The sequence below is a fragment of the Equus asinus genome, chromosome 2 (genome assembly GCF_041296235.1).
Source record: "Equus asinus isolate D_3611 breed Donkey chromosome 2, EquAss-T2T_v2, whole genome shotgun sequence".
Classification (NCBI taxonomy): Eukaryota; Metazoa; Chordata; class Mammalia; order Perissodactyla; family Equidae; genus Equus; species Equus asinus.
This window is the reverse complement of record NC_091791.1, coordinates 163,765,360-163,789,036: the sequence shown is the minus strand read 5'-3', so window position 1 is coordinate 163,789,036 and position 23,677 is coordinate 163,765,360. Positions and strand designations below refer to the sequence as shown.

Genomic DNA, 23,677 nt, shown 5'->3' with positions numbered 1-23,677 from the left:
CTAACATGATAGGTACTATCTAGCAAGATCCCATCAAATCAAAGCTTTCTTTTCTATTCTTTTCCAGATTTTAAAATTATTATTCATCATTCACTAGAAATCTACCTCATCTTTTTAGTTTATACACATTACATTCATATACTAAACATTTCATTAGTTAGAATTCATCATTTTACATAACAATCCATAAACTTGATTAAGAACAACTTTATTTTAGAAATGAGGAAACAGAAAGAAGGTGAGTCACACGTGGGATAGGGCAATAAACAAGAAAAATAAAAATTAAAAATATTTAAATCAATAATTTACAATATATTTAAGAATCTTCTCAATTATTTCTCTTAGAAATTATTATAAACATTGTTACTAATGTATTTGTTTAATTTTTATGGATCATCTTAATTTTTTGCTCTGACTTTAGAGTTCTCAATAATGTATATCCAAAATGTATATCAGTCAAATGCTTCTCTGAACATTCTTTCGATAAGAGTACTAAATGATTCTCCACTTGAGAACTTACCTGTGTGGACGGCAATTGCATCCATCTAAATGAGAGGTTTGAAAACAGGATTAATCAAAGGGTACAAATTTTCAGATATGCAGGGTGAATAAGTTCTGGAGATCTAATGTATAGCAGGGTGACTACAGTTAATAATAATGTATTATACACTTGGAATTTGCTAAGAGAGTAGATCTTAATTATTTTCACCCTCCGCAAAAAGGTAACTATGTGAGGTGATGTATGTTTTAATTAGCTTGATTGTGGTAATCATTTCACAATGTATACGTGTATGAAAACATCAATTTGTACATCTTAAATATTTACAACTTTTATTTGTCAATTACAACTCATTAAAGCTGCAGAAAAAAATGATGGGCTAGAGTTGTATTCTAGGCACATAGAAATACTTTGGCTTCTTGAATGAAATAAATCTGCACTGGAAGAGGTTTGTGTTCTTATATGGAGCTAGGATTCCATTGCAATCTTAGATTCTATGACTGTGACCAACAGTTAATTGTCAGAACTAATAACTTTTCTAAAACAGAACTTCTTCGAAGTTTTCGGAAATTAGATTTATATAACAGGGGTGTATCTTTATAGGAAAAAAAATTGAGATTGTAAATTTGAACTAAATATTAGGGTTATTCTGATTCCAAGCAAAATATATTTTTAGGAGCATGGGGCATTTATAGTTCAATCATTTTTTATCTCTGTGCCAACAAAAATAAATTTCTAAAATAACTACTATTTTATTAATTATAAAGACATATTAATAAGGTCATGGAGAACACTAAACACAAGAAATATAATTTAGCCTAAATCTAATATTGTTAGACAAATAAAATGGAGAACTTAGGTACTGCTCTCAAATAATCAAAGAAGATGAGTTCGAGATAATTAAGATAAAGTTATAATATGAATTTTAAGGAATTATACAGAAGAATAATTGACAACCTAGTTTGCAACTATAGATCTAAATAATGTATATTCAACAGTATCTCCTTAGTAAGATTGCCTAAATTGTGTATGATTCCTGCAATAGCAGTAAGGTAAATTTTTGTTTCTATGGGGATATTTAACACATTAAGAACACCTATTGTATTACAATTACTTTGATAGAAGAATGCCACCAGTTATCATATTGAAGCTGTAAAACTTTCTGTAAAGTAGGTATTTTTAACACCTCTCATCTTTTTTAGATGTGGAATTAAAGCTCAGAAAAAATAATTAGCCTGAAGTCAGAGAATCAGTATGCCTTTACATCACACAGTAAGCATCAAGCCGTGACCTCTCCTGTAGAGTAAAAGACAATGTTATATTTAAAGATTCATTAAAATTAAGACTGATAAAATGACCACAAGACCAACAGATCTAAATTATTTTTGCCAATCTAGGAGGCCTCTGGAGGTGGCTTTAAGTCACCCCTCTAGTCTTGTGATCACAAGTCAGCTCATGGGTGAGCTATTTACTACTGTGTAACAGGTTATTAAGACTATCCACAAACTCAAGAGGTTATAATGAGAATGATCGAATTCATTAGACATTCTCATAAGCTCTTTCCTACTTTCCAGATATACTCTCATGATAACTTCAAAATTTTTATACTCAGAAAATACATATCACATCTGAGATCTCAGAATCCTTCATGTTAAAATTATTCTTAGTTGGTAATTCTGATCCCTCCCTATTTCCCTTCCTTTAGGATTGTTTCAGAGCAAATCTTCAGCCTGCATCCATGGGTAAGGCCAATTCTTCAGTGGTGTCTGAATTTGTGTTGCTGGGACTCTCTAGTTCTCAGGAACTCCAGCTTTTCTTCTTTGTTTTCTTCTCTACGTTGTATGTGGTCATTGTGCTGGGAAACCTTCTCATTATTATCACCGTCACTTCTGATAACAGCCTGCGCTCCCCAATGTACTTCCTCCTGGGAAACCTTTCCTTTGTGGACACCTGTCAGGCTTCCTTTGCTACCCCCAAGATGATTGCAGATTTTCTGAGTGAACACAAGACTATCTCCTTCAGTGGCTGCATAGCCCAGATTTTCTTCATTCACCTTTTCACTGGAGGGGAGATGGTGCTACTTGTCTCCATGGCCTATGACAGATATGTAGCCATATGCAAACCCCTACACTATGTAGTCATCGTGAACCAAAGGACGTGCACTGTCCTGGTAATGATCTCCTGGACTGTGGGCTTGATACACACAGTAAGTCAGTTATCGTTTACTGTGAACCTGCCTTTGTGTGGCCCCAATATAGTAGACAGCTTTTTTTGTGACCTTCCTCGAGTGACCAAACTTGCTTGCCTGGACTCTTACACCATTGAGATACTAATTGTAGTCAATAGTGGGATTCTTTCCCTAAGCACGTTCTCTCTTTTGGTCAGCTCTTACATCATTATTTTTGTCACTGTCTGGTTTAAGTCTTCTGCTACAATGGCCAAGGCATTTTCTACACTGGCAGCCCATATTACCGTAGTGATATTATTCTTTGGACCTTGCATCTTCATCTATGTGTGGCCTTTTACCATCTACCCTGTGGATAAAGTTCTTGCCATATTTTACACCATTTTCACCCCCATTCTAAACCCTATTATTTACACACTAAGGAACAGAGATATGAAGGCTGCCATGAGGAAAATTGTGACCCATTACCTGAGGCCCAAGAAAATTTCTGAAACGCCACTAGCAGTGAGGAGTTCTTTTTATTAAGACGTAATTCCTTCAAATTCCTCAAATCAATACTCTATAAATAATTTCAATGTGTTCTTGTGGCATATTAAACTGTGATAAAAATAATGAAGAAGCTGATATAGAGAGTATTTAATGAATATTAAATCTTTTTCCAAATAACAAAGTCTTTTTCCAGATATCACCTAAGCAAAAACTAAATATCAAAAAATATAAAAATCATATGATTACTGGTTCTGGAAATAAAATGTGGATAGTATTGATGCATCCACTGCTGCTAAAGCAATAGCTAAGGCAGGTAAACATGAATATGATGGAAAAACAGGACGGGCACCTGATTCTTTGTTGGGCATAAATTTAGACATTTTATCTTATGAGTTTCCTAATTTTTCAAGCAGGAGATTTCATGGCTGAAAAATCTGTATAGGTGAATATTATTTAAGAATCTGAAACTGAATTTTCCCAACCAGGGGATAGCCACTCCACTAACTTAAGATAAGTGTATAGACCTAAGTGGAGATTCTTATGTTATGGGATCCCTCCCTCAACATCAATTACATCTATGCCATATTATTTTCCAAAATCTAACAGTGCTTTAAAGTGTGAAATGATATGTAATTAAGAGCTTGCATTTCAAATTTTTCATTTAATGGCCTTTCTTTGATCAGTTAAGATAATTCCAGTTTCCTCTGAAATTATGAGTCATAAAAGAGAGAGGGAAATCTTTAAAACTGAATTATTTCAACACCAACTTTTTAGTCTGTGCTCCAAGTAGCTGTGCAACACTCTGCATTTGAACCAAACGTGAAGTTCTTAGTTATGATGAATCAACGTTAAAGGCATGTCCAGTTGGCAACCAGGACCCCGCAGCTGGAACTCTACTCTGGACTCCAGGGACCATTAGGGGATGTATTCATGTTAATTAAAGTTTTTAAGTTTGCTTTCCCAAATCCCTCAATTATTAAAAGGCAAATACATAAACATTGGTCTCTCCTTTATGACAAGAATGGAAACACCGGTTTTGCACTTTGTTGTTTGTCTTCTTATTTTCCCAAGTCCAGGAAATCTTTTCTGAATCCATCCCTAGTAGAACCATCAAAACCATATGTTAAAGAACATATTTTAGAAACCTTGGGAATTTCCTCTTTTTCCACCCCAGACCACCCAAATTTTGCTTCTCTCCATAGCATTCTAGTTCTTCTCAGACCTGGTCTGTTTTGCTCTTTTCTACTCTCTCAAAATATACCTTCCAGTAAGGTTAGCAGAACAGTAATTTACATCTTAGCATAAATTTAAATTCATTAGTTAGCTCTCCCAGAAACGTGTACATGTTCATTTCTTTCTAATTTTAGAAAACAATTCCATCAATAGAGAGAGGAGACTTGGCAGATGAGATCTAGAACAGGGCAGGAATCAGAGACCTTACCAATGTCCCTGACTTTATACCATGCACACTGCTCGTATTCCATTCATGGAATGAGACCTGGTCATACAATTGTTCTTTTTATTGAATAAGGGTCTGTACTGTATGATTTTCTTCTAATCAGCCTAGAGTACCAAAGCATTAGGGAAGTACGATTCATTAAAAAGCTTGTGAATGTCTCCCCTTTTTCAATGCTGGGTTAATTAATTGCTCTAATTTGAGATTGAGCCTTCTGTCTAGGCATTTTATAAAAAGGTTACATCAAAACTAGCAAACAATGAAAATCAATGTGCTAAAAAATTCAGAAATTATGTAATCTGGTAACTGTACTCATTATGAGCTACTTAGGGACTCCTAACATTCAAACAAACAAAAAAATAAAGCCAAGAGTTCATAGACTTTAACAAAGTTTGTTCTCCTATGAAATATTTCAAATTCCTCTAGTTCTAATAAAAACAAAGAAAGACATTCATAATACTAATACCAACGCATTTTCTTTTTTTTTATGGTGAGGAAGATTAGCCCTGTTTCCAATCTTCCTCTTTTTGCTTGAGAAAGAATGTCCTTGAGCTAACATCTGTGCCAGTCTTCCTCTATTTTGTATGTGGGATGCTGCCTCAGCATGGCTTGATGAACGGTGTCTAGGTCTGCACCTGGGATCCAAACCCGTGAACCTCAGGCTGCCAAAGTGGAGCATGTGAACTTAACAACTACACCACCAGGGGAGCCAAAACACCAATGCATTTTTAAATTAATTTCTCTCTAAGGGAAACTATTCAAGGCGAATAACATTGTATTTCAGTTAGAACTGAAACATGATGCAAGGTAGAATCCCATGCTATAATTTGTCTAAAATAAAAAATATATATATAATTTGGTAATAAACATTTTTTTATACGCACACTGCAAAGTGATAGGATAATACGAAAATTCCTCTTTTCTTCTCTCTGTTTCACAGATTTCTACAGGTTTTTCCTGTATCACTGAGAAACTGACAGAAAAATTAATTGTATAAAAATGGTGAAATAAGTGAACATTTTAGTAAATGTGAAATAACTTTAGTTAATTGAAAACTATGTAAAGGAAAGTATCTTGAACTGCTTGTCAAAAAACTTAGTAAGTGGATGAAGAGTACTTCAGACAAGGAACAGAAACAATGCATAACTCAGAGGCTATTTAGAGGAGCTGATGTCATGTAACAGACTCTGGAGAGAAGATGACATGGCCAGTGGAAAGTGTACCTCAAGACACTAGCTTAGGATAAAAAGTGAAGAAGGCTTACTTCCACTAAGTTTAAACAACTGGCAATAATATGATTCAAGTTAGTCACAGGATGAAGAGGAAAGCATCAGGGGTACAATTTCCGGGAATGCAGAGTAGCAGAGACATGCAGGAGAAACAGAGTAGGTGATTGCAAAGGCACTTCAAGATTGTCTTTAGAGGATCAAAAGGAGGCAGTGGTAGAATCTCAGAGCAGAGTCAAGATCCAGTATTTCACCAAGGGTGTTTCGCTTTTTTTACAAAATTTATGTTTCGTCACTATTTTCTTTGGAGAATGTCTTTGCCACATAATATGCTGTATTGTCAATATCTTGAAATTCTGATATATTTTATCTTGGGATCAAATACATGAAAGATACCACAAAGGAACTGAAGTGCCAACAAATAGTTTAAGAAAACCTCTCAACTCTATCTTGTGATAGAATTTTCACAATTAAAAAAATTACTTCAGTCATTCCCTAACCTCCTGAAACATTTAGAATTTGCCCATTTCTATGTTAACTCTCCTGCTCTCTGTCACAATATAGTCTGTGAGGAATTTAACGTTAACGATAATTGATAGTCTATCATGCTAGTCCACTACATTGAAAGCATACAGGGATTGGACCTGTGAGCTGAAAATGACATAAAAGAGGGTAACTGATATCCCTGTAAACTTTTGAGGGATCTGCAAAATCATTCAGGTTTTAAAGGGTATAATACTCTGGGATGTGCTACATAATCCCCTCATAACATAAAACACATGTGACTTTGTTTCATACTTCTTACTGCTAAGAAAGACACACAGTGCTTGCAGACTCTTCCAATTTTGGAGGCAGCATAAAGCTGTCTCGTAAACACTGCTTTGGCTCAATTTTAGGTTGACTCACAGAATTTCCAGTTTTTAGTGAGTCATTGTACAAATTCCAGTCTTCAGTGTAAGCTGCCCTGCCACTCAGTCTATATGAACCAGGAAAATGAATGAAACCAAGATATCAATGATAAATAAGGACATTGTGTAGATATTTCTGGCAAAGTCAATTAGCCAAGTAGCAATGCTAACTCCTAGGATTTTGGAAAAAAAGCTCTTCATTCTGCAGCAGAGAACCACCTGCTGATTGAAAAGCAAATCCTAGGATGTTATGGGGCTTTATCAGAGACTGAGTTCCTGACCATGGGTTACCAAGTAACAATGTGACTAGCACTGCTCACCATGAACTAAGTATTATTTAACAAGTCATGATTTCTAGATTGCACAGCAACAAGCCATCATATATTGGAATTGGTACATTTGGGAGCAAGCTGAAGCAGATTTAAAGGCACAGGAAATGAGCTCAAACGGGTTGACCAGAACCCCATATTACTTACTTCTGTTGCATCAATACCTTTATTTCAGTTCAATTTTGTGGCCTCATAGAAGGGTTTCTATGGAAAGCTCGATTCTAGGTCTTGGTGCAAGCCAAAAAAATGGACTATTGCTGCATTACAGCCCATTCAGATGACCCTAATGGCCACTGGTGAGGGAAAATTATATTATTGAGAAGAACCATAAACATTTCACTTAGTTATAAAATTTGGATGGAGACTTGATCATAAGTAAAAATAAATATGAATTCCTGGATAGTGAAAAAAGGCTTTGTTGGTGTGTTAGGGGTCTTGAAAGATCAAAATTGGAAAATCAGAGAAAAGTAGTCTGGTAGAGAAGAATAAGGATGGACCTACGTAAGTGGGCACAAAGTATGTAGACTTTTGTATCTCACATCATTGCCCATCTGATAACAAAAGCATGGACTCCTTTTTATCAAGGTTAGTCTCATAACTGCTGTTACAGCTCCTTGATGCTTGATCAGCAGAAGGGACTGATGCTGAGAACTTGATACGGCGCCATTCCCCAGAGAGGCCACATCCATTCAATGGCAAGTCAGTTACATCTCACCCCCTCCTCCATGCAGTGGGTAGATATTTGTCTCTATTGGAATTGGCTCCTACTCCGGATATGGGTTTTCCTTCCTGACCTGCAGTCCCTCTTCCAAGACACTATCCTAGGGCTTACGGAGTATTTGATTTACGGATATAGGATTCCACAAAGATTACCTCTGGAATTACAGATAAACATATTTAGTGAAAAAAGGATAATTTATTGGATTTACAGTGAAAAGGTGTCACAACAGGAACACCATCATGAGATCCACTTTTCTGAGAAGCTTCCAGTCACAAAGAACAATGAAATGGCCTCTTAAAGGCTCAGATAAGAGACTAGCATTGGGATTACATGCAACCTGGTTGAGATGGAGAACTCCAAGATGTAAAATACACATTGAACCAAGAGTTAATTTGTAATTCTGTGTTACAAATACTCATATCCAGGAAAGAAAGAATAGAAGATTAACACCTCTCTGCGTAATTCCCATTGACCTACTTTTGGATTTTGTGCTTCCTGCTCCAGCAGTTCTAGGCTGTACCATGATCCTGCATTTATTTTGCTAGTGGTGTATAGAGCTTTTTGATCTATCCCTTGACATCTACTTCAGTTTTGGAAAACTCTCTGCCAGTATCTCTTCAACTATTGCTTTAGCTTTCTTCTGTGTTTTTCTGTGACTTCAATTATACATTTACTAATCCTTTTCAATGTCTGAATATGCATGACTTTTCGTTACCATCTTTGCTAATTTAACTGACAATAAAAACCTTGTTTTTCAATTTTATCTTTTTTGTTTATTTTTTATTTCTTTAAATAATAATGAAAAGTTTTTTTTGACCGAGCATTTTATGTCTTCTCTTTTGAGCTAAGAATATCGTGGGTTTTTTGCTTTAAATATATTCAGCAAAATATGAAATTATGTTTCTAATTAGACTCTCATTGACAATGAATAAAAGTACATTTCCCTCCAAATTCCCTCTAATTATTTTGAAGCTTTTCCAATCTGTAAGGGAAAAAGGTCTCATTTTTGTTGCAGAGTTGTTATAGAGTATTTCTGCTCTTTTGAACTGCTTGTGTGTACCTTTGCTTATTTTTTTACTTGGTTACTGATATTTATTTTCATTTCTAACAGTATTTTGATTTATAAGGAATTAGTCTATTGTTGATCAGATTTGTTGCATATATTTTTTAGTTTGCCGTTTTTATTTAATGTTTATTGTGCTTTTTCTTTGATATACCAAAGCTAAAAAGGATTATGCTATAAAGCAACAAATCCTTTTTCCAATATGGCTTAAATGTCATGCTTAGAAAAGACTTGCAAACTCGAAGATTATAAAAAATATTTCCCCCATTTTTTTTCTAGTTCTCTTATATAATTTTAATTTAATCAAAATTAATTGACTTTTTAAATTTTGAAATAGAAAGAAACTTTATGTTTTATCTTTTTGTTGTTTTTATTGTGGATGGAACCATTTCATTATATTTTCTTTGTAATTTTATGAAGTTTTTATCATTAAAATGTATTGTTTCTAATTTTCTGAAAATTACTTTTAACACCAAATATTCAAGATATAAAAGCATAGAGAATAAAATTTTAAAATAATTTTCCTAACTGTATCATTATGTATATAGTAAATATTTATATTTGGCCCTTTAGACTTTTAAAAATATTTGCAATATTATTGATTCTGTTTAAGTGTCTTTTATACAGCTCTTGATCCCTTTCCTTATATTTCCTTCTCACAGTTTAGAATTTGTATTACTCCTATGGATATTTTTAAACTTTCCTTTCATAAATATGTCCATATTTTGTTGGTATGTAAAAGCGTGCACATATTAATTTCACCAAGATTACTCTTTTCAACATTATGTTATTAAATTTTATACATATTCATCTACAAAAATAATTTAATAATTTTAATCATTGAATGTATTCTGTTGCACCAAAATACTATATTTCTTAACTCTCAGCTTTATAGATACTTAGGTGTTATCCAGTATCTGTCTCTTTCAGTCAATACTGCAATATGTGCCATTGTACATACATCCTTAAATATGTGAACATTTTACACACACACACACACACACACACACACAGAGTTAACATGTGACAGGTAATCATATTTTCAATTTCCTTCTTTCAAGGTGACCATTTGAAACTTACATCTACATCACAACTTTTGTAAATCTAGAAAACTTACAGAAAATATAGTTTAAAATACTGTTGATATATTTTCAGGGAGAAATAGATTTGTCGTGGAGAAGAAGTAAGAACACCTTCAAATATTTGAAGAACCATCATGCTGAAGTTGCAATAGATTTTTTCTATAAAACTACAGGTGGTAGAACCATTTGAGCACTCTAACCATAGATTAAACTGTCTTGGGCAGTAGTGGGCAACTTGTGATGGGAGGAAACCAATTACATCATTTGTGAGTTTGTGTGACTGTTCTTTTGGAAGAAATTTAGGGGTTGAAAAATCACTTTGTTGACTGGAAATCAGTGAAAATCAAATAATCTTTTGTTTTCCTACATATCAACCAGTTGGGAAAAAAAAACTTTTTTCTTTTCTTTTCCATTCCTGGAAATATTACTTTGTAAAACATAATTATTTTACTGAGGGTGACATCAGATCTCTAAAGGGTGATTTCTCACTTCCCCAGTGAAATCAGTGTCCTGGAATGAGGATGAAAGGCTTTATATTGCCTCACCTGAGGATATAGTAATATGGTTGAGGGCAAGAGGAGCAGAGCCCTCACTACCTCAAGGCAAGACCTGAGGGGCTCACTTTTGCACAACTTAATGCAGGGAACAAGTCAAAAATGCATCAATTCAAGAGTATATTGCAAATTTTTTGGCATGAAGACTCATAGCAGAGGGTAGGAAGCTTAGAAACAAACTGTGAGGCACCAAATTTGGAGAAAATAAGGAAGAACTCAAAGACTGGCAGATATTATTAAAAGTGTAAGTATTATACATGCATTTGAACATATTGTTTGGACTATACAAATACTTAGTAAACTGTCTTGTAGATGCAAAATCAGCAACTAGAAGATAGCAAAAGGGACGTTACTGTTACCTCAGTCAAATTGGAAACTCCATCTGGAAGAGGCAAATTCCTGCTCTCCACTCTTCTTTAGACTTGACTCTCCCACTGCATTGGTTTAAGGCAGCCCTGATAATATTAGGATCAATATCTGATGAACAAAAGGAAGTCCAATCTAACCGTTATTTGTCCCTTCTCTGACCCTTTTTATGCTTTCCATTCAGAGAATATTTAGCCATTTGTTAAACAAATATTTACTGACTCTCAAAATTTGCCTGGAATGAAGCAGTAGCTACACAAAATGGAGTAATGGTCAATAAGGGTATCTTTTATTCTTTTTGCTGCTGAGCTTAAAGGTAATCAACTATTATAAGACAAAATTATGAAAAGAAAAATTAAGCATGTTTATGGCTTTGGAGTTTTATTGACCTTTTAGAGACGGATATTACTGTAAGATCAACTTTTCTGTATCAAACTTAGTCTTACTCTGGGATTGGACAATTCCTTTAAAAAGTATTTTGTGATCTGAAAATATTTCTATCTCTGAAGTACATTCGAGATGAAAAACTGAGTGATTCATTAATGAAGAAGCTTCTGAATGCTCTGTGCATAGTCCAAGGAATTCTGAGTGACTTTTATAAACTCCACGTTTCCATAATGTAATTGCCTCTGCACTTAGAACTTTAGAGATGAAAATAGCCTTGGACATAATCTAGTTCTGTCTTCTAAGGTCAGTCCCACAGCTAGTTAACGGCAAATGTTATTTATCTGTATTGAGGACTACCTATCTTAATTATTAAGAAGAAAATGAGATATAATGTTGAACCTTGTGTGTTCTACTTAAGTTAAGAAAGCATAAAAAATCTGTGTGGAGAGGATTTTTTGGTTGTGTCCTATATTTTGAAAAGTGAAGACTGACTAAACTTATTTATTAGATATTGGAAAGATGGAATTTATAGGAAATTTGGATTTGTTTTCAAACATAAGATGATCTTTAAAAATTGTGTTAATACCACTAACTTTATTTAACATGTTAACCATTGTGCTTTTCCCCTCTCCGCCTCCTCCTCCTTTCTCTTCTCTCTCTCTCCTTCTATCTTTAATGCTATCCTACTAAATTACCATAATGTTTGACAAACTTACACAATGGAGTGAATGCTATAAGAAGTCTCTCGTGGCATCAAATTTTATCTTTTTAAAATTAATAGGTCTAGCTCTTTAGCATCTTTTTTAGTCTGAGAAGTCAGAATCTCTTTCTTTTTCAATGTTTGTTTGCCTGCTTCTCTCCCCTGCCCATGTGAATACATGATCAGACAGACATGCCAGCATTGACCCAAATCTTCCGCATGGAGATGAGAATCCCATGATGGAAGTTCCTACTGAGGTCAGTTCAGACCTCACTGATCTGTTTATATTCTTGAGTAACTTAAGTTTCTGCTTTCTTCATAAATCTAGATATCATAACTCAAATGCAAAGATGGAAGCCCTTGAAAGGGTATGATTTAGTGCTTCAACAACTGGGTTAAAATTATATAATGAAAGCCTGTAACAATTTAAACATTTTTTAATTGGTTAATTTATGGTTACCTCTACAATTTTACATTACAGTTTTAAATATTTATTATATTAGTTATATCTACCACTGAAGACTACAAGGCACAGAACTTTAATTAGTATAATTATAAATAAATACTTATTGAGTATTGTTGGCTACACAGGACCGCAGCCAAAAATGTTTCTTGAACTGCTGGAGGTTATGTGGGATTTTCCTCTGGGATGAAGTGGCCACATAGTGCCCAATGTGTAAAGCAAAAAGTCAAAAAACATTCAAGAGGGGATTTATACACTACTTAACTTTTCCTTTTTGAAAATATATTGTGTGTCCAAAATGCCCCACATATTGTCATATAGAAAATTTCTGAAAGGATGGTTTCTGAAAGGTGTTACAGATTATGATAAGTCCAGGTATGTCAGGCGTGTTTAGGAAAAGAAAAAAAGGCAGAATCAGAAGAGACTGAAAACACAGTGGTAGCTCATTCATAATTGGTCTTTATGTGACAGAAAGGGAATTCTGATTAACTGTTATTAAAAGGATGAAAGAAACATTCATTCTTGATTTTCATAGACACTTTCACAGTTCTACCATTGCCTCCTCTTTCCATATTATAGCAAATTGCTTCTATCAAGCTTCTTAAACACTGTCAAGCACTTTATGATTCTCAGTTTCAAGAACATTGATCTAGTTCGCTTAGTCTTGCATTTAAGGCTAATGGCATCCACAATTTGCTCCTAATCTACCGTTCCCAACTTCATTTTCATTGTTCCTTAGCACGCCCTCCTCCAGTCAGGCCACTCAACTAACAGCTTCCTGAATATGTCTTTCATATTTTCACCTTTGTATCTGTATTCCTGTTATTCTCCCTCTCTGAAATAGTCTTTTCCTTCAGTTTTGGCTAGCAAATTCCAAGCTTTTAAAAAATTTTAGTTTAAATAACACTTACTCCATGACATTTAACCTTACCACTTTGGCATAATTTCTTTCATCTTGGTAATATTTATTATGTTAGTGTATCACATATATTTGTTTGTTTCTGACTTTATAATTTATTTTTAACATGTGTGTCCTATGTTCCTAATTATGACAGGATTCATATCTAATTCTCTTATTTCATACTTCTCCCACTTTTTGCAGCAGTCATGGGAGTTAAATATTAGTCAATTGGTTATTTATGTAGTTTCATTAGATTAAATGGACTTTTAATTGAAAGCTTATTGTATTTCTTTTGTAAATATACTAGATATGGTGCCAATCCTTGTGATATTGTCCTGATTTTCTTTTACTTAGGTGGCAGTAGGTTGGATACATGGCTCACACAAATGAATCGGTGGTATCTGAGTTTGTGCTTCTGGGACTCTCTAATTCTAGGGAACTTCAGCTTTTCTTTTTTGCCCTCTTCTCTATAGTGTATGTGACATCAGTGTTGGGCAACATTATGATTATTGTGATCATTTCCTCCGATTCCCATTTGAACTCTCCCATGTACTTCCTGCTCAGCAACCTTTCTTTCATTGATATCTGCCAATCTAACTTTGCCACGCCCAAGATGCTTGTGGACTTCTTTATTGAGCACAAGACTATCTCTTTTGATGGTTGCATGGCCCAGATATTCCTTCTTCATAGTTTTGTTGGGAGTGAGATGATATTGCTCGTAGCTATGGCATATGACAGGTTTATAGCCATCTGTAAGCCCCTGCATTACAGCACAATTATGAATCAGAGACTGTGCATAATTTTTGTGTTGATTTCCTGGGCTGTGGGTATTCTTCATTCTGTGAGTCACTTGGCTTTTACAGTGGACCTGCCTTTCTGTGGCCCCAATGAGGTAGACAGCTTCTTTTGTGACCTTCCCCTGGTGATAGAGCTGGCTTGCATGGATACTTATGAAATGGAAATCATGACCCTAACTAACAGTGGCTTGATATCATTGAGCTGTTTTCTGGCTTTAATTATTTCCTACGCCATCATTTTGATCACTGTGCGACGCCGGTCTTCCAGTGGGTCGGTTAAGGCACTTTCTACATTAACTGCCCACATCACGGTGGTGATTCTTTTCTTTGGGCCTTGCATTTATTTCTATATATGGCCTTTTAGCAGACTTTCTGTGGATAAGTTCCTTTCTGTGTTCTACACTGTTTGTACACCCCTGTTGAACCCCATCATCTACTCTCTGAGGAATGAAGATGTTAAATCAGCCATGCAAAAGTTGAGAAACCGTCATGTGAACTCCTGGAAAATCTAGGGATCACCTTGAGGGAACATAATCCTGAATGGGAATGAAGAGTCTTCACTGGATCATAGCATCATGCCAATTATTTTTGGTAATGATATGGTTTATTGAGTTATCGAACTGGATTTTTGTCCTAAGTGCAAGGGAATTGCATAAAATTAGTTCCTGGTTTAGTATTTAAATATAACGTTAACTAATTTTTCATTGTTTACAATTCTAAAATACAAGTTCTTTTGAAAATATTTAGTACTCCTCAAATATTTTATAAAGAATTTAGAGATTCTTATCTTTTCCTTGTGTATTGCATATTTTGATTATTCACAATTTGGTTGTTATATATTTGATTATTTATGATTTTTCTCTGTCTACTTCTATGTTACAATAGTTTTTTATGTTTTCTTTTAGATTATTTGATGTGCAATCACAAATTACAAAACTTTTTCTAGATATTTAGTGCTATCAGCAGCATAAATATCAATATTCCAGGTCTACTTATTTTTAAGTAAGATGAATTGGTTATAATGAATTCTACCTTATCCATAGAAAATTGCAAATGTCTCTGAAATTGTTTGCAAATATGGCAGGTGATAAATATTTAAATTCAGAGAAAATTTAATTCCGTGTGTACCTAAAGCATACAAATGCACAATGTAACAAAAATTATGTGCAGCTGAGGACCAAATCTGAGACCAATGCCTTCATACTTTTTGGAAAACAGAAGAGGCAAAGTAAAATTCAAGTACTCTAACAATAAAATTAAAAAATCTATTAACTACTGTTTCATTTGCTAGCCAAAATGAGAAAAAGAATTGTTTAACAGAAAACAGAAAGCCTGCAACTGTCATCACTTTGGATTCAGCATTTTAATTATACTGTAAGACATAAGTTCGTGGCTATTTGCATAGATATTAATTCTGCATGCTAAGTCTTAATGTAAGTTAAGTTTTGGATATAGACACATAGTCTTTTTGCAGCATGATACTACTCAACTAAAGTTTCTTGAAACTTCAAACTTTTAGTCAATTTCATTTGTACAATGTCAAATGTGATAATGATCTTTTAAACTTGACTATGTATTATATATTTTCATATGTTGCCAAAAATATTTTAAATATACCACAAACATTAATGCAGTCATGATATTGTTGGTAGTATTTTTTCCTTTTAACTCTGCCTTGCTGGTGAAAATAGAGAGGTGTTGAAAGTACCCTTGAAAACCCAAGTCATTTTGCTGCCTTAATCCTCAGTAGTTTCACACTGAGAGATAGGCGGGGTAAAAGGAGGAAGGGGGAAATGGAGGGAGAGGTAGGGAAAGTAGCGGAAGGAGGAGGAGGCAAATTAGAATTTAAAAGTGACTGTTTGATTTGGTCAATTCTTTATAGTGCCAGTGATACATTTTTCCACTTTTTAATTCATACTTCACCATTGTGTCTATTTGGGTTTTTAGTGACCAGGCATGGCCATAACCTATCACATTAAGTTTGACAAAAAAAATCCAAAAGTCACAAAATTAAAAAAAAAGGTAAAAAATCTGACCACATAATTTTCCACAGAGTTCTTGTTTTTTTTTTTTATAAGCCAATCACAAATAAAGACAAAAGAAAAATTAGATGAAAATTAGTATTATCTGTAGGGGTAATATCTTACATTTGTAAAGAGCTCTTACAAGTCAATAAGTATATGCCAAACAAGTTGGTAGAAAAATTAGCAAAGTATATGAACAGGCAGTTTATTATTAATGTAATGCAAGTCACCCTTGAATATATGAATAAATGCTAAAACGATCATATAAGAAAACACAAGTATAAGTGAATTTCCTTTGCTCACCTACATGATTGACAAGGATCTAAAAGTTTGATAGTAAATGTGTTTATCAAATAAGACTTTGAGAAAACAGAAAACCCCAAACATTGTTATTAAATCTCTAATTTGGTAGACTATAAGGAGGCGAATTTTCAATATCTGTTAAAATTTTAAACTTTGAATTGATAATTGTGCTTCCAGTATTTTATCTTACAGAGAAACCCTCACACATGTAAAACAACATATGTACATAATATTTATTGCAAGCATTGATTTGAAGAACAAAATACTGACCAAAAATCTAAATATAGGAAGTGTCCATCAATATAGACTCCTGAAATATTTATAATATATATTTTATATAACATAATATATTATATGTTATATATAATATATAATATAATAACTATTATTACATACATAACAAAGAATGCTATACAGCTATAAAAAAACAACTAGGGATCATTTGATGCTTTGATAAATTTACAAGGAAGAGAAGCATCCCAGATGAAGGGAGGGCTAGAGAGCACTTTATCATGGAAGGATTGTTAGAATCTAATCCAGACTCCTCATCAAGGCCAGACCCCTTCTCTAGTGAATTCTACCAAACATTCAAAGAAGATTTAATACCTATCCTTATCAAACACTTCCAAAAAACTGAAGAAGTTGGGATGCTTTCTGCCTCATTTTATGAGGCCAAAATTGCCCTTATAGAAAAACCAGGACAACACAAAAAATGAAAAACACAGACCAATGTTGCTGATGAAAATGGATGTAAAATTCCTCAACAAAATGTTAGCAAATTAAATACAGCTATACATTAATAGGATCATATACCACAAGCAAGTGGGATTTATTCCAAAGATGCAGGCATGATTCAACATCCACAAATTAATCAATGTGATAAACCACATTAACAAAATGAAGACTAAAAGTCACATGATCACCTCAATAGATGTAGGGAAAGCATTTTACATGATCCAACATCCAGCTATGATAAAAACTCTGAATAAAACTGGTATAGAAGGAAAGTATCTCAACATAATAAAGGCCATATGTGACAAACCCACAGCCAACATTATACTCAATGGTGAAAAACTGAAAGTCATTTCTCTAAGAACAGGAACAAGACAAGGCCCACTCCCATCACTCTTATTCAACATACTACTGGAAGTTTTAGCCAGAGAAATTAACCAAGAAAAAGAAGTAAAAGCCATCCAAATTGGAAAAGAAGAAGTAAAATTGTTACAATTTGTGGATGACATGATTCTATATGTAGAAAAACCTAAGAAATCCACCAAAAACTATTACAAATAATGAATACAGTAAAGTTGCAGGATACAAAATCAGCATAAAAAAATCAGGTGCATTTCTATACACTAATAATGAACTAGCAGAAAGAGAAATCAAAAGGACAATCTCATTTACAAGTGCAACAAGCAGCATAAAATACGTAGGAATGAAGGGGCTGGCCCAGTGGCATAGTGGTTAAGTTCGCACATTCCACTTTGGCGGCCCAGGGTTCACTGGTTCAGATCCTGGGTGCTGACCTATGCACTGCTTGTCAAGCCATGCTGTGGTAGGCATCCCACATTAAAGTAGAGGAAAATGGGCAAAGATGTTAGCTCAGGGCCAGTCATCCTCAGCAAAAAAGAGGAGGATTGGTGGCAGATGTTAGCTCAGCGCTAATCTTCCTCAAAGAAAAAAAATATGTAGGAATAAATTTAACCAAGGAGGTGAAAGACCTGTACACTGAAAACTATAAGACATTATTGAAGTAAATTGAAAAAGACATAAAGAAATGGAAAGATAGTTCATGCTCCTGGGTTAGAAGAATAAGCATAGTTAAAATGTCCATATTAGCCACAGCAAACTACATATTCAATGCAATCCCAATCAGAATCCCAAGGAAACTCTTCACAGAAATAAAACAAAGAATCCAAAAATTTATATGGATCAAGAAAAGATCCTGAATACCCAAAGCAATTCTGAGAAAAAAAAACAAAGCTGGAGGTATCACACTCCCTGAATTCAAAGGATACTACAAAGCTATAGGAATCAAAACAGCATGGTACTGGCACAAGAAATAGACATGCAGATTCATGGAACAGAAATGAAAGCCTGAAAGTAAAAATACATGTCTGTGGACAGCTAATCTACAACAAAGGAGACAAGAATGTACAATGGAGGAAGGAAAGTATTTTCAATACATAGTGTTGGGAAACCTGGACAGCCATATGCAAAAGAATGAAAGTAGACCATTATCTTATACCATACACAGAATTAAATAAAAATGGATTGAAGACTTAAATGTAAGATCTGAAATCATAAAACTCCTTGAAGAAAACATAGGCAGTATGCTCTTGACTTAGGTCTTAGAAATATGTGTTTGAATACCATGTCTCATCAGGCAAGGAAAACAAAAAACAAACAAATGTGACTGCATCAAACTAAAAAGATTCTGCATGGCAAAGGAAACCATCCACAAAATGAAAAGACAACGTAACAACTGGGATAAAATATTTGCAAATCATATATCTGACAAGGAGTTAATTTCCAAAATATGTAAAGAACTCATACAACTCAACAACAAAAAGCCAAACAACCCAATCAAAGAATGGGAAGGGGATATGAATAGATATTTTCTAAAGAAGGTATACAGACAGCCAACAGGAACGTGAAAAAGTGTTCAAAATCACTAATTATTAGGGGAATGCAAATCAAAACTACAATGAGAGAGAGGTGATGTCAGCTACATGGCAGAGTGAGAAGTTTTCTTTGTCTCTCCCCCTTCAAACTAGAACTAAATGGACATTGACTGATCAATGGAGGATACTCCACAGCACCTCAGGACACCTGAGAGACTCGTGCTGCTATACATCGGAATGTGAATGAACTACCACCGGGGAGGAAGTGAAGGTAGGTGAGAACTCTCCAGCACCCAGGCAGCCCAGTAGCCATGAGTGACTCTCTCCTGGCTGAAGCTCTCATAGTACCACTGTGGCCCCAAGGGTGGGCAAGTGCCTCGGTGTGACTATGGAAATAGCTGTGAGCCCCCCATGATTGCTCTTTGGACCAGTGGGAAAATCCACAGTCCTTCTGCAGCCCCAGGACATGACTTGCGCTCAGACCTGGTAGGAAGGCCCCATCCGCCAAGCACAAAGGCTGGTGTGACTTGAGAGCTGATGTGGCACAGCTGGCTGAGCAAATTGCCAGCTGCTTTAAATGCCCATAGCTCTGCTGCAGCCCTGATGGGGAAAGTGAGATCCAGTGGGACCATGGGAGTGGGTGGAGACAACCTTGAGCCCTAGCTTGATCAGTCCTAGGTCCAGTGGGAAACTCTACAGTCCCACCATGGCCTCAGGGAGAGAAGTGGGCTCCATCCCATTGGGGAGGCCATGTCCACCAAGCTCAAAGGCTGGTGCAACCTAGGAACAGATGGTGGTGTATCTCCAGGCCGGGTGAACGTGCCCCTGGCTACCGCAAATGTCCACCATAGCAAAGCAGCCCCAAAGGGGCAATACAACTGGTGGGACTGTGGAAACAAGTGACAGCAGCCCTGAGCCCTTGGGTGATCTCTCTCTTCACCAGTGGGAGAGCCCACAACCCCACCACAGTCCCAGGGAGTGGTACAGGCTCAGACTCATTGGAGAGACCACAATCAACAAGCACAACATCTGGTACAACCTAGTACCAGATGGCAGCAGAGCTGTGAGTCTGGGCAAACAAGCTCCTGGCTGCCTCAAAAGCCCGTAACACTGCTAAGACACCTAATCATGTCTTGGTGGGTCTGTGGGAGCAGGCAGCAGCAACCCAGAGCCCCTATGTGATTGTTCCCACAATTGATGGGAGTCCCAACAGGACAACTGTGATCCCAAGGAGTGGCCCAGGCTCAGTCAGGAAGAGCCAATGGCAGGGATTCTGGTGGGCACAGATTACACAGCTCCTTCTCCCTCCCACCAGTGGCAGCAAGTAGAAGTGGTAACTAAATTCTATCTCTACACACACACACACACACACACACACACACACACAATGGAATACTACTCAGCCATAAAAAATGACAAAATCGTCCCATTCACAACAACATGGATGGACCTTGTGGGTATTATATTAAGCTAAATAAGCCAGGTAGAGAAAGACAAACACTGTTTGATTCCCCTCATATGTGGAAGATAAATAAACACATGGACAAAGAGAAGTATTTAGTTGTTATCAGGGGGAAAAGGGTAGGGGGTGGACACAAAGGGTGAAGGGGCACACCTATAAGATGACTGACTAATAATAATGTGCCACTGAAATTTCACAATGTTGTTAACTATCATAACCTCAATAAAAAAACTACTTAATAGAAAAAAAAATACAATGAGATATCACCTCACACCCATCAGAACGACTATCATTAAGAAGACAAGAAATATGATGTAGAGAAAAGGGGACCCTTATACCCTGCTGGTGTAAATGGCAGCTGATACGGCCACTTTGGTAAAGAGTATAGAGATTTCTCAAAAAATTAAAAACAGAAATACCATACTTCTCAGTATTTCTCCAAGAACATAAAAACACTAATTTGAAAAGATACATGCATCCCTATGTTCACTGCAGCATTGTTCACAATAGCCAAGACTTGAAAGCAATCTAAGTGCCCATCAACAGATTAATGGATAAAGAAGATATGGTACATATATGCAATGGAAAACTACTCAGCCGTAAAAAAGACAAAATCATGCCATTTGTGAAAATAGGTACGGACCTGGAGGGTATTGTGCTAAGGAAAATAAGTCAGACAGAGAAAGACAAATACCATATAATAGCTTCATATGTGAGGATGAACAAACAAACACAGAAATAAGAAGAATAGATTGGTGGTTACCGGAGGAGAAACAGGTAGGGGTTGGGCGAAAGGGAAAAATGGGCACATATACACGGTGAACAGATGGAAACTAGATTTTTGGTAGTGAACACAATGCAGTCTGTAAAGAATCTGAAGTATAATAATGTACACCTGAAATTTACACATGTTATAAACCAGTATGACCTCAATAAAATCATCTTATAAAAAGGCAACTCTAAAATAAAAATGTTCTGTAAAGGAAGTTAGCTCCTATTTTGCCATGAGGTTCTAGACGTATGGCTAGAGCTGGCTTATTCCAGCCCTTAGGAGCCAAATATTAAATTATTAGGGAGTTCGTAAGGTGGTTGCTAGACTGTTGGTGGCTTAAAACCAACCACAGTAGGAGCACTTACACCACAGACACTGGGAAAAACTGTAAGTCAAGCTTTCTCTGTGCCTCCCTACCCCTACCCAGAATCAGTTCTTTAATATTTGCAGCACACTATTGCTTCTTATTCCCAGCAAACTAGCGTGGGCTCATTCACATGGCGGCCTCAGGATTTCAATAGTGGCAAGAAAGGGTATCTCCAATGTGAAACACTTTTGTGCTGTTATCCAGTTGGACAAAACAAGATGCATGGCTAAGTCCAGAGGCAGTGTAGAATACGACTCAGCAATAAAAAGGAACCAACTATTGATTTATGCAGTAACTTGAGATGAATCTCATAATTATGTTGGGTAAAAAAAGACAATGTAAAGTAAAAACATATTGTATAATCCAATTTATATAACATTCTCAAAAAGACAAAGCTTTATAACATTTCTTAAAGTAGAAAATAACCCCTTCGTGGTCACTTATACAATCAACTATTGACTGAATCAATACTATCATTTGAGTACATACCATTTGCTAGATTCTGTACCAATTACTGAGGATACAATAATGATGCTGAGAGACTCAATCATTGCACCGATGGAGCCTACAGTCTTGGGATGGAGAGGAGGAAAGAAGAAACAAGCACCAATATGTAAACAAACAAATAAATAAAAAATTTAAAACGTAATAAGTCTTATGGAGCAAATAATGTCATGAGATGAAAAAAATAAAAATTGGGAGTACAGGGAAAGGGTAAGTTGCCCAGAAAAAGCTTCTCTGTGTAATGACCTTGCATCTGATATCTGAGAAATGAGAAGGGTATGGCATGTGAAGAACCAAAGTAAAAAATATTTGATAGAATAAAGAGAAGGAAAAACTCCCTGAAGTGGAAAGCAGTGGAGTGTTCCAGGAAAAGAAAGCGGGAGTTCAGTCCCTGAGAAAACAGTAAGAAGAGATGAAGTTGAAGGTTAGTGGGTAAAATGTAACCTGACAAGGACTCAGCAAGGTGACTGGATTTTACTTCTAGAGCAATGGAACATGTTCACCATTTTAAAGTTGTTTGATTCACAGTGATTTTATTTTACTTTTAAAGATCACTCTGGAGGAATAGATTGGAAAAATTCAATGGTTCAAGGAGGGACCTTTGAAACACTTAAGAAGAAAGATAATGAACACTTAGGAGAGTTAAATGGATATAACTTGATAAATTGGGAATATTTGGAGGAAAACAAAGCAGGATTTGGAAAGGGAGTGGGGAAAAGGAAGGAGCTAAGTTTCTGGCTGAAAATGCTGGGTCAATGGAAAAGCCATTAGCTGGAGTGAGGCAGAGTAAAGTAAACACCGGTTTGGAAACAGAAGAATTGAAATGTCTGTGAAATGTTAAAGATGTCTATCTCTCTTTTGTCTATTAGAAGAGAATGCAGAGAAGCCTGGTCTCTTTGATTAGGCTCCCCAAACGTTCTGGGTGCTCTCTCTGTGTCTCAACATTAACTGCTTTCCCTCTGTCACCTGCTCTTCTCCGTAGACCTTACTCCTTCTGCTACTCTGAGATGTCTTTTCACAACAGCCAAAAGAAAGCTATGTGTATATCTAAGCGGTGTTACCCACTTAACTCCAGCTAAGCTTTTTTTCTGATTCTAATTTATGGTCAGGTACCAAGCATGACAATTAGAATACTGGATTTTTTAGTAGCATATTATGTGGTATGGAGTTTGAAAAACTTAATCATAAATATTTTCATGAAAAGGAAGAAGGATTAGAGAAAGCAAAATTATAATTCTCTTAGGCCTGCTGCCAGATTTACATTTCTTCTGATATGATTTCCTTCAGGCTTTGAGCATCTGGGCATATGCTTATGGGCATAGTCACCTTAAGTAATGGAAAGGAAGGCACATGTATGGAAACAAATCATTAAATAAGAGTAAATGTAGCTGCAAGCTTCTGCATCTACATTCACCCCTTGTCATGTATGCCTCACTTGCAATTAAAGGAAAATGATTTAAAAGTTCTTACCATCTTGTTTTTGGGAAAAGCAACC

General features: G+C 35.7%; 2 protein-coding genes across 2 annotated transcripts; both read left to right on the top strand.

Annotated features, from left to right (window-relative positions):
* The first annotated feature begins 2,237 nt into the window (after positions 1–2,237).
* LOC106833402 (olfactory receptor 4K5) lies at positions 2,238–3,209 on the top strand. Its single transcript, XM_014844594.3, has one exon. It carries the CDS (start codon positions 2,238–2,240, stop codon positions 3,207–3,209), a length of 972 nt encoding a protein of 323 aa, XP_014700080.3.
* Positions 3,210–13,702: 10,493 nt separating this feature from the next.
* LOC106833327 (olfactory receptor 4K1) lies at positions 13,703–15,058 on the top strand. The gene has a single exon (XM_014844529.3). The coding sequence runs from the start codon at positions 13,703–13,705 to the stop codon at positions 14,636–14,638; it is 936 nt and encodes a 311-aa protein (XP_014700015.2). The 3' UTR covers positions 14,639–15,058.
* The last annotated feature ends 8,619 nt before the right edge of the window (positions 15,059–23,677 follow it).